The following is a 12,110-nucleotide window of genomic DNA, read 5'->3' as shown; positions in this document are numbered from 1 at the left end:
CCAAATTAGGTGGGCCTGGTCGGGTGACGGCCCACCTAGTCAACCGCGAGTAGAGACATTTAATCCCCAACGAGTGCGGATCGTCAGGCTTTGTAATTATCCAATTGCATTACCATTTCCAACAAATCCCGACTATAATAATATTGTCTAATGTGACTTTCTCACTAGTTTCTCTATTTCAATCTGCAAATCGAGATCATAGTTATGAATTCTCCAACCATGGATACTAGTTTGCCGTTCTATTTGCAATTGTGTGTTGGTGTTAGTACAAGCACAACAAATAATTTTGAGCAAATCATGTAAGCTTTGGTTGCATGCCTTCATACCAAGCAACAAAGTCATAATATAAGAATACAAGTGCGCTAGATACCATTAGTAATACCATTGCATTTTATTTAGTTTGTTCTACATGAACAAGAATAAGCATATTACATAATTATTGGTGAAGACGAGGAGAGCTAACTGATAACTTGAGCAGAGCCATATCAATCCCATACCAACACCGCAACCTCCACAGAGATCTATAGACCGATAGTACATATACGAAGTATTTTGTTACTCAACTCCCTTATTTGGATAGACCGATAGTACATTTCTATTAGGACAGAAAAGGGCCAAAAGGCTGGCTCACGTATTTGGACTGTCAAAACAGAAAGATAGAGAACAGTATGTACGTAGTAATTAGTAACCCATTGGTTGTACGTTTTTTCTTGGTATAAAAGACTCGCAACAAATGTTATCTACTTTGTATATATGATTTGCAGGTCTTAGAGATCAATTCTAAATATTTTAACCAGCTAAGTTAATTGACATTTTTAAAGCTACTAGTAACAACCAAGATCAAGTAGAGGAGAGTTCTTTCCATATGAAATGGTTAGACTTTTAGACGTCTTGACATAAGATACACATAATTGTCGTAGCCTCGTAGGTGACAGTGCATTAATCTACTTCGTATTATGACTTCTTGGTCCAAACTAAGCCTAGGCAAAACGTTTATTAGGATTGGGCCTACATTTTTTAAGATAAATTGGTACTGGCCTAGACCAAAGCCCATATTGATTAGGTTGCAAATCTGTACAGTATTTATTTCCTTCCCCCCACACCCCCCTTCCTCCTTTCTTTAGAAAAATACACCAAGTTTAGAGGGTTCTCTCAAAGACTCAAATTTAGAGGTGTGTTCATTAGACGGGGCGGGTCAAGACCGTAAATAAATCAACCCACTTCTCGGGTTGGGTTTGGTAGGGCTAAGCTTTGGGCCAAAATTTTTGTGCCAAAATTCGTCTAAAATGTCCGGGTTTTTTCGGGTCATTTTCGACCTGGCCAAAAAAAAAAAAAAAACAACTAAAAATGCATAAAATCGGCTTCCCAAACCCGCCCTTAAAAATACTATACTCTCCCCATATTTTTAAACTTTAACTATACTCTCCCCATATTTTTAAACTTTAACTATACTCTCCCAAAGCCCAAAAGATGTTTATTTAGCATAATTAATGATTTTTAAACACAAATTTTTGATTGAGGTCGCGCTTAGCCTAGCTATGGTCGCGTCTAGCAAATGAGCATCTACTAGCAAAAAAAATGAACTTTTACTAGAAAAAAATGAATATTTAATTCTGAACATTGCATTAAATAAAAATGAATATTTATGACATGGTTTTGAAAGCTCTAATCAACTTTCTTCCTTTCTCCAACTTATTTCCTGTCAATTGCACAATTGCAGAAAATATGCAACTTTATCTTATTCCCAATGCTATGTTCGACCAAGTATATAACTTTTAAAAGTTTTAATGATAAAAAACAACTTTTTTGATTTTTTTTGAGGTAAAAATAAAATAAAATAATAATACTTCCTCCGTTTTTTTATTATTGCACTATAAGGGTTGGGTACAAATTTTTTGGTAGTGGAAAAAAGTAATCCGTAAGAGAGAGAAAGGTAAAAATACAAAATTGCCCATGTGACATATTAACAAACTAAAAAGTAAGTGTGAAAAAGCAAAGATATGTTGGGTATTTGTAGTGTGAACACAAATAATTTTTTTCCTAAAGAGGAACTGATGCAATATTTGTGAAACTTCTTAAAATGACAAGTGGTGCAATAATAAAAGAACGGAGGAAGTATTAATGGTATTTTTTAAAAAAACAAATGAGACTAGACTATCAATAATTTTTATTTATTTTTTTTTTTTTTTTTGAATAGACTGGACTATCAATTAGGACACAGGAAACTAGAGATTAATGATGACGCCGGATGTCATGGATGGTAATCAGAGTTCAATTAGATGATCAAAGCTCAGCGGTTCCCCGATCATCTTCAATGTATATTATCACCGCCAGGTAGTCATCCTCTATTCTCTTCCTTTCAACTTCTCTTAAATCTGTTTTCTCAATTGAATTGCTTGTTTTATTGTTTATCTGTTCTTGATTTTTTTGCAGTTTAATTGTGTTCTGCCAATTATAATTCAAATATTTTGAATTCATTTGATTATCAATTACGGCTTGATGAAGTCTAAATTCGTCTGTAATTGGGTTTGTTTTATGTTTGTTTTGTTTGTTCAAGTGAATTTCAATAAGCACTGAAATTGTTGATTTTTATTGCTAAATTATTGTTATTTTAGATTTTTAGTTAGAGTTTATAAATGTTAAGTTCGTGTTTTAGAAGTCAAATTGGTATAGCATTTTCAATATTTCATCGTATCATGAAATTGTCATTTTGAGAATCTATGAGCTTAGAAGATTTGGTTGTGCAAACTGAAGCTGCTTCTTTATGTGTCGATTAGTTTTGTTGTATGTTGTGTTCTTTTGAGTGCTGATCTTTGGTTTGCTGTTTTACTTGGCCCGTTTTATTTTGTTTATCCTTTTTGATCATCAAGATGGTGCTTTGGAATTCTTTGTTGCTTTATGTTTTTCTCTTGTCTTGCCTCTGTGGTGTATTGACGATTTTTAGCTTGAGGGTTCAAAGATTAGCTAATACGGAGTAGTAGGCCGATCTTAACTCAAATATGAAATTAGCAAGGTTAGTGAAGCAGGACTAAATATTTTGCTCGAATCTACTACCGCTTTCTAAAAAAATACTGACATTATTTTTACTGAACTAAATTATTTTTGTTTAACTTAGATTATTTTTTCTGAAATGAAGATAATTTTACTGAACTGAAATTATTTATACTGATTTTCTATTACTAGTACTACGTATATTTATTCCTTTTTTTTTACTGATTTTTACTAAATTGAAATTATATTTACCGAACTAAAATTATTTTTGCTGAACTGAACTTATTTTTACTGTACTAAAATTAATTTTACTGAATTGAAATTATTTTTACTAAATATTATTTTTATAAGGTGAAGTGAACAGTGCCTTATATAGGTACATAAATGGTAGAAAGCTTATAAATATTTGAAGTAGAAAATCGGGAATATCCATGTTTCTCTTCTTGATAAACATAGAATGCATTGCATGGAGGTAATTTTGTACTTTTAGGAAGACAATTTGGAAATCTGTCTAATTTCACCTGATAACTGGCTTGACAGACGTTAAGTTGTTCTGTTGACGGAGTCTTGTGAGATGTTAACAAAGTTAGACCCCTAGACTCCCAGTTACTCCAACCTCCAACCTCAACCACAATTAGAGGTGTCCACCGTGCGAGTCGTGCGAGCTGGGTTAGGGTTAGGTGGGTCGCGGGTTGGGGTTTCATGACACACGGCACGACACACGTAGGGTAGGGTGGGCCGGGTCGTGGGTTGGGTCGGAGAAGTTGGACACACCAGGGTTAGGTTCGTGGGTTAGACGAGTCGTGGGTGGGTCGAGCTGGGTTTGTGGGTTAGACGGATCGTGGGTGGGTCGAGCTGGGTTTGTGGGTTAGACGGGTCATGGGTGGGTCGAGCTAGGTTCGTGGGTTAGACGGGTCAAGGTGGGTTAGTGAGTTAGGGTGGGTCGAAGGGTGGGTTAGTGGGTTAGGGTCGGGTGGGTTTGTGGGTTAGGTGGGTTAGGGTCGGGTGGGTTAGTGGGTTAGGGTCGGGTGGGTTTGTGGGTTAGGTGGGTTAGGGTCGGGTGGGTTTGTGGGTTAGGGTCGGGTGGGTTCGTGGGTTAGGGTCGGGTGGGTTGTGTGGTGTTTTAATTTTTACAAAATTAACAATTTGATGGCTTGCTCTTAATTAAGATGCCTACGTATCCTTATATTATAAAATAAGGAATCAAAGCCAGCGTAGTTCTTATATTGTACTTCTTTTGAAATTTGGGGGGGGGGGGGCTTGGACCTATCTTTAGAAAACTAAAATTTAATTTTGCAATTAAATTGTAATTTTCGAAAAATAAGTTGCCTACGTATCCCGAAAGAATCAAAGCCCACGTAGTTCTTAGCGTACCTGATTTAGACTTTTCTAGCCACCCATGTTTGTTGCATCATCATCCCCGGAAGCTGCATCATCCGTTGACGACTCCAATATCATCACAGGATCATCTTCATCGTCTTCGTCTTCCTTTAAACCTTGAGTTCTTCTTTCAGCTTGATCCCAATCTTTCTTACAAACACAAATTTGAATGCTTTCCGGAGTTAAGCGAGATCTTTTTTCATCTAACACTCTTCTACCTGCACTAAAAGCAGACTCGGAAGCAACAGATGAAGCGGGAACTGCAAGTATATCTTTTGCAATTCTCGCCAATATAGGAAAACTTTTTTTATGTTCTTGCCACCATTTTATAATTTGAAAGTTGTTGTTGGTCTCATGTTGATATGACAAATAATCATTAATAGCAAGTGTTGAAGAAGATGATGATGAGAATGATGTAGATGCTTTGTGTTTTTTTTTCATAACTTTATCAAGAAAACCAAATCTAGAATCGGAAGTGCTAGTAGTAGTTGGTGTTGCCAAATCAAAACCATAAATAGATGCATAATGATCATAAAGGTCTCCCAAAACAGATTTGCATTTGTTAATATATTCACTAACATCATAATCGATACTTAAACTTGTATAATAAAATTCTAAAAGATTTTCCAAACCTTCAGCTTTGACACCGGGGTCAAGAATAGCAGCAATTCCATAAATGATTGGAAATTCACTAAAATAAGTATGCCACTTACGTTTCATGCTATCAAGAACGGGACGAAGTCCATCAATCTTCATATGCTCTTCGATGGTGTGAACAACTTTAACACACTCAATTATGACTAAATGAACGTTAGGCTCATAAATATAAGAGAAAATATGAGTTGCACTATCAAAAGCATTTAAAACATCACGAACAAAAGAAGCATTAGTCCAATGACTTTCGGTTATTAACTCAGTAGGATCAACACGAGTCTCATTGTAAAGTTGGGTCAAAATATCACGATACTTTATAGCATCACTCAACAACTTGAAAGTAGAATTCCAACGGGTAGGGGTATCAATAGACCATTGTCTTTTCTTAAGACCTCTCTCTTTACACATAGCTATGTACTTTCTTCTAACTGACTGAGTAATCCTAATCCATTTTATAACTGTTCTAATTGGGTTTAGCAATGGTTGCAACTCAGCGAGACCCTCTTGAACAGACAAATTCAAAATATGAGCACAACATCTAACATGCAAGAGACTACCACCCAACAACAAATTCAACTCGGAGTCATTTTTCAAATAGTCAATACACTTTGTGTTTGCAGTTGCATTATCAAGAGACAAAGAAAAAACTTTATTATTCAAGTGAAATTCTTTTAAACAATCCAAAATACGAACTTTGATGTTAAAACCGGTATGCCTTTCTTCCATAGCTTGAAAACATAGTATACGTTTTTGAATAAACCAATCATCATCCACCCAATGAGCAGTAATGCAAAGAAAAGGTTCGCCAAAACTAGAAGTCCATGTATCACTTGTAAAACTAACACGACCATCAAAAGTATGAAATAATTCAATCAAACCACTCCTATACTTATAATAAGAAGTTTGTGTATAACGTCTTAGGGTATTTCGGGGGACACGAGTAAATGCAGGTTGTAATGCAACTTTATTAAAATGCTCAACGTTTGCATTTTCACCGTAACTAAAAGGGTATTCATTAGCAATAACTAAAGTACTCATTTCATCAATCATTCTATCTTTATTATAAATGAAAGGTGTACCTCCGCCGGGTTGGTTCATGTATCCACCCAATTGTGTTTGGACGCCACCCCCCGAAGGACGGGGGCCATTTTCGAACAAGTCGTGTTTATTTTGCAAATGCCGACTCAAGGTTCCGGTTCCATCTCCCGTTTTCCAATTATATGACTTGACATTTGCACCTAGCGCCTTGCAAACTAGGCATGTACACGTGAACCTCTTTGGTTGACCAGGTTGCCATCCCGGGGGTGTGACCTCAACTCGTTCAAAATGTTTCCACACCCAAGAAAAATGTGCTCGACCTCTACTTTCACCGCCACCACCTTTCATAAATCAAATTATTAAAATTAATTTTTAAATGCTATTCATGAAAATAAGCTTTTAAATTTTAAATATTTTAATTATACTTATTTAAACGCATTTTTCATGGTAATTAACTAATTGTAAATCATAGAAAATTGGAAACTAAACTAACTTTATAATCATTAATAATAGTTTTTTTAAATATTCATAACAATAAAAATTTAATTAGAAATTACCTTGAGATGAAGGTTGAGATGTTGGTTGCGATGGAGGTGGCATAGTTGAACTTGATGATTGGTGGGACTCGTGGGAGAAATGTTGTGGTGGAGACGTTTGAATATTTTGCCTATCTCCTAAACCATAATCTCCATATTCATTGACAAATTGGTTTAAATTTTCCGTATTAATTTCATACGAAAAATTTGCACCACCACTCCTTTGGCTACCACTTCGACCACCACTTTGACTCCTTCCCATTCCTCCTCTTGAGCTCATTTTTTTTTTGTATGATTACTAATTATAATATGGAGAAGAACTTTTTTTTTTTAGAATCTTAAGAATACTAATAATAATATTAAGGAGATTTTTTTTAACAAAAATATAACTCTATATAACACTTGAGAATTTGAGAACAATAAGAATTTTTAAGTAAGAGAGAAAGAAAGCTTGAATTTGTGTGGAAATTTGAGTGAAATGGAATTGGTATTTATAGGAAAAATAGAATGGATGATCATACACTTAAAAAACTAGCCGTTAGATACAAAAAACTAGCCGTTAGATACAAAAAACTAGCCGTTATTTTTTTAAAATGGATGTTAGGCCGTGCGGGCCGTGCGGGTCGTGCGAATTGTGCGGGCTGTGCGGGCCGTGCGGGTTGTGCCGGCCGTGCGGGTTGGGTGGGTCATGCGTGCGGGTTGGGTGGGTCATGCGTGCGGGTTAGGTGGGTTGGCTCGTGCGGGTTGGGTGGGTCATTCGTGCGGGTGGGCCGTGCGGGCTGGGTTGTGCCAGGTGGGTCGGGTTAGGTGGGTTCACGGGCTAGGTGTGTCGAATTAAATGAGTCAAAACGGGTTGTGCGATTTGGGTCGAATCAAACGGGTTAAACTGAGCTGGGTTGAAATGGGTTGTGTCGAAAATTTTGGACCCACGACACAACCCGGATTAAATCCGAGCTGTGCCGGGCTGTGCCGGATTGAAACCGGGTCGGACCCACGTGACCCACCAGCCGTGCGAGTTAGGGTGGGCTGGGTCCAACCCGGCCCACTGGCCACCTCTAACCACAATGAAGATCTAAAAGAGCAGAAAAACAATCTAAAAGCAAGTTAACTGCGTGCAAATTCTCATTCAAACCCATCAGGCTCAAGTGCTCAACACCTACCAAGTTCATCTGTCTTAAAAAATCCTGAACTTCATGAGGCTTCCCATTCAAAACAAACCCATTGATAGCAGAATTCTAAGTCACAGATTTATAACAAGCAGTTTATCAAACATCTTGTATGAACTCTCAGGAAATTCACAAGTATCATATCATACAAATGCACCAACCCCATTTTGCACAAAAACCAAGGATTCAATCCCAGTTTTAATTGCAACACAATTACAGAACTATACCAAAAATTAATCAACTACGTAAAAGGATTCTGTCAGCACAAATAAGATAATAATAAACAACACTGCATAATTATTGTTCTTAAATGATAGTATTAAACCAGAAAAATTCCCAGGTAGAGTGTGCTTCATTTGATTAGTGTAGGAGTGTAACCTTTAGTTGTTTACTTAATGCTAAGTTGTGTTTTCTCACATTCTCTTCCCTGCATGCCTCACGTGTAGACACATGGATGGGAAAAAGAATGTGAAAGAATGTTTATGCAAACCCAGTATAGGATGGGCACCCTTCGTAAGAATACAAGCTTATATAGATAGAAGTTGAACATTACCATTGTCGTCTGTGTTCAGCATTTTACAGAATAGAAAATTTAAGACAACCTTATAAATGACCCAAAGATTAGAGCTAATTAAAATGTTTAAGCATAGTCACATCCATCCCATAACAACACCCATATTTTAAGTAGTATTTGAACTAATTATTGACTTAAAATACTAAGAGATAATTGTTGACCATTTTTCGTTGTTTGATGATCTTATCCAGTCTTTGTAGCTGCCTCTGATACTAAATTGAACGCATTCTTGATGCACGAATTCAATCTCTGTGAATCTATGAAGCCCTTTTCAGCTCCTATTCCAATCCTCAAAGTTTGCGCATAACTCATAATTGTTATTACCAGGCTCTGCAAGTCCCAACCATAGAACCGTTAATTGGTAGGAAAAACAAGCTTAAGAGTCAATTACAGGAAATAGATTGCTGACACAAATAGAGAATTTATAGTTAGTTATGTGCACAGATTTTTAAGTATTTTAACCAGGTAATAAATAGAATCAAGATAAATAATGCATGTGTAAGTAAGAGAACTGAGCTATTTTCATATGAAATAATTAGGGAGATTATATAATGTCAACATGTAACAATAATTAAAGTTAGATTTTTTTTTTTTTTTTTTTTTTTTTTTTTTTTTTTTTTTTTTTTTTTTTGGAATTGTTTTACAACATGACATGGTAGAAGGGTCTCTCACTTGGTTTAAATACTTGAAATTACGAAGAGAAAATATTGGAAGTATAAAATTGTTGTCTGAATGACTACATTTTGCTTTGCTTACCTGAGGACTGCCCACAACCATGAAGTACATGCCTTTTATTTGATGATCAGCCAACGTCACTTGCTCAACTGGACCTATCATGTTTGTTATTGCCATGCTTGATTTATTCAGTGTACTATGGATGAGTTCTGCTACTGCCTGAAAGACAGTATAACCATGCTTCAAATTTTCTTGGTGTTCTTTTTCAACAAAATACCTGTTTTGTTAGTGAACAACCACCCTCCAAGCTTAAGAAATAAATAAATATTTATTATAACTCTCAACTTCCTTATCATCAACCATAGCTTCCTTAAATTTATGATCGACAAACGGATTCCTTAAACTGCCTTGGGAGTTGGGAAATTAAGGAACACTGGTACTATGTCGATTACACCCTCTGTTTTTTAAGTGACTATGATTTGTTGCACTTTTCACATATTAGCTTTGACTTACTTCCTGTATACTCATATATAAAAATGTTATTGTATAGTATGTTGTTGGATTAGTAATGTATATTTTCATAATATCAATTTTCTGAAATTTTACTGGTAGACATTTTAAGATATTATTGGTCAAACACATGGTTCATCATGTATAATAGGTGTTACTGTGTCATTACCTCACTTTAACAGTTTAACTTAAATCGAGATCAAAGACTAAGCGTGATCAGGAAGACTACTGTAAAAGGAGATATATCTGCATAAATAAATTTGATCACTAATGTACCTCAGGTCCTCTGCATTTCCTTATAAGCTCTAGGCACTGAGCGGTGAGGTAGACTGCTGGTGAATTCCTGAGCCTCATGATTTGGTTACGTGCTTTATAGATAAAATCCAGGATGTTGGAGTTTTTCTCGTTGATTAATTTAGGCATCATTATATGCAAAAATGCAAATTGGTTCCCCCATGAATGTGTTTTTTCCATTTCCTCTACTGACATATAACCTCCAATGTTCCTTGTGTTTAGAAGCACCAATGCTGTTGATTGCGAATGGCTGGATTCTATGTCAGTTTCTTGCATGTATCTTCGAACCCCGAGGAATATTATGCCTGCAACAGTGTCATTTACTGTCTACAAGAAGTAAACACAATAAAATCAGAACTGATGACCCTTTAATGACAAAATCTTTCACTGACATAAGGAATAGTAACTTTGTTAGATTGTTAATTTCTTCCAGTCTTTTAGCAAAGCCTCTATAAATCTGGACCTGCACAGATATCCCCTTCATACATGCTCTTTTATGCAGAACAACATTTATGGAGTTTGGGAGTAAGAAAGTTTGACTTTTGAAGTTTAAACATATTTATAATTTCCGATTTTATTATGCCGTTGTTTGTTCAGTGTTAACCTTGTTGAACTCTTTTGGAAATGTTTTAGAGTTGCTTGTGCTCTAAAAAAAGGTTTTAGGTTGGTGGCCAACTCGTTAGGGTAAAACAGCTGGTGTATTATCACTATCAAATTTGCTACATTCTTAAAGATTAAAGTGATTGGTCAAAAGTGACAGACTTTTACGACACCCCTTAGAATTTTTGTTTTCTATGATTGCTTCTAGTCATTCTGATCGATTAAGGATGAGTTCTGCATATATCTAGTCATCTAGACCTCGTTATGGGTTAATATTGGGCAGTTGTTAATTTTTTATAATGATGATTCATTATATATTTTTATATGGTGGGAATATAGATATGTGCTCTAAGCTTCCTAAGCTTTCTTCATTTTACAATGGCATGCTATTATAGATGGTTTAAATTAGTTTGTTATTATGTTATTTTTTTTCTGTTCTTGCACTCTATATATTGAATGGGCTGCTTAAAAAAAAAAAAACATACTAAGAAGAGAAAAGGAGAACTTACTGAGCCTAATTTTGTCTTGATCAGTTTAATTTGGTCTAGGGGTAATTCTATGGTAGAGATCTTGATTTGGTTGAAGCCCAGACCCTTATTCTCAGATCTGATGGGTGTCTTATCATCTGCCTTGCAGGTACTTTTCAGAAAACTCCATCCAAAATCACAGGCTCCTTTGTAGATTGACGACATAATTCTTGGCATCCAGTTGATGAACTCCATTGTATTATTGTTCTTGACTTTTGTGGTTGCTTGAGTTGAAGGAAAAGTTATTGGAAGGGAAGGGTTTTCTGCTCTTTGCAGGCAGGACAGAAGTGCACCCATCAGAGAATAGCCGTCACCAAGTGAATGGTGAAGCTTGAAGATTATATGATTAGCTGCTTTGCTTGTTGGGTACTTGAATATGTGAAGTTCCCATAAAGGCCTATCTTGTGGTAATTGATCTGCAGTGATTTTCGTCAGATATTCATCGAAGTAATCGGTGTAAGACTCAACCGATAAGCCATCAGGGAAGCTAGGGACAACAACATGATCTTGCATGTTCACTTCCACTCGCTTCCATTGTTTTACATCTTTCTTGTCAGATACCTGCTAGAAGCCATATTTTAACCAGTTAGGGACACTTTTTTTGTTTAGGTTAGTGATTGTTTAAAGTTGAATAACAAATGATTAGAAGAAGATATTACCATGATAGATGAAAATCTATGGTTCAGGGGTAGGAAGACATCTCGAAGTTGTGGCATTACACAAGATTCATTTATGGGAACTTCAGTCTCCAGAACAGCAATGATACAAATAGACAACACTTTGCTGTTGAAGTATTGTCCAGTAGGAGATACTGGTTCTGCTTCATCATTTTCCTGTTTGCCTCCTTTTGTTGCTATCTTCAATTGTGTTTTCATTTTCTCTTAACAATAAGAATTTTACAGACTGCAGTTTATTGCTGAGCAGCTGAGAGGATACAAAATCAATTGAACGGGGTTTTTGACCTCTGAATGGTGTGGTGATGGAAGGGAAACAACTTAGCTGATATTATAGTATGAAGATTTGAGTTGAAAAGTTAAGTGTGAGACGTAGCAGAATGCAGAAACAATAGCAACAAATTTGAAAAATATAAAGGAGCTGAGTATGGTCTTGCAGCAGGACCGCGACATGTCAGATGCTGACTCTACTGCCTATGTTAAAATCTTGA

General features: G+C 36.0%; 1 protein-coding gene across 1 annotated transcript; it reads right to left on the bottom strand.

Annotated features, from left to right (window-relative positions):
- Positions 1–8,279: 8,279 nt before the first annotated feature.
- LOC110725735 (O-acyltransferase WSD1-like) lies at positions 8,280–11,820 on the bottom strand. The gene is made up of 5 exons (XM_021905202.1): positions 11,605–11,820; positions 10,928–11,506; positions 9,801–10,145; positions 9,096–9,233; positions 8,280–8,669 (listed from the first exon to the last, which is right to left on the bottom strand). The coding sequence occupies exons 1-5, from the start codon at positions 11,818–11,820 to the stop codon at positions 8,523–8,525; spliced, it is 1,425 nt and encodes a 474-aa protein (XP_021760894.1). The 3' UTR covers positions 8,280–8,522.
- Between the last annotated feature and the right edge of the window lie 290 nt (positions 11,821–12,110).

The sequence above is a fragment of the Chenopodium quinoa genome, unplaced genomic scaffold (assembly GCF_001683475.1).
Source record: "Chenopodium quinoa cultivar QQ74 unplaced genomic scaffold, ASM168347v1, whole genome shotgun sequence".
NCBI lineage: Eukaryota > Viridiplantae > Streptophyta > Magnoliopsida > Caryophyllales > Amaranthaceae > Chenopodium > Chenopodium quinoa.
The sequence above is the reverse complement of the archived record's forward strand: the minus strand, read 5'-3'. Positions and strand labels throughout refer to the sequence as shown.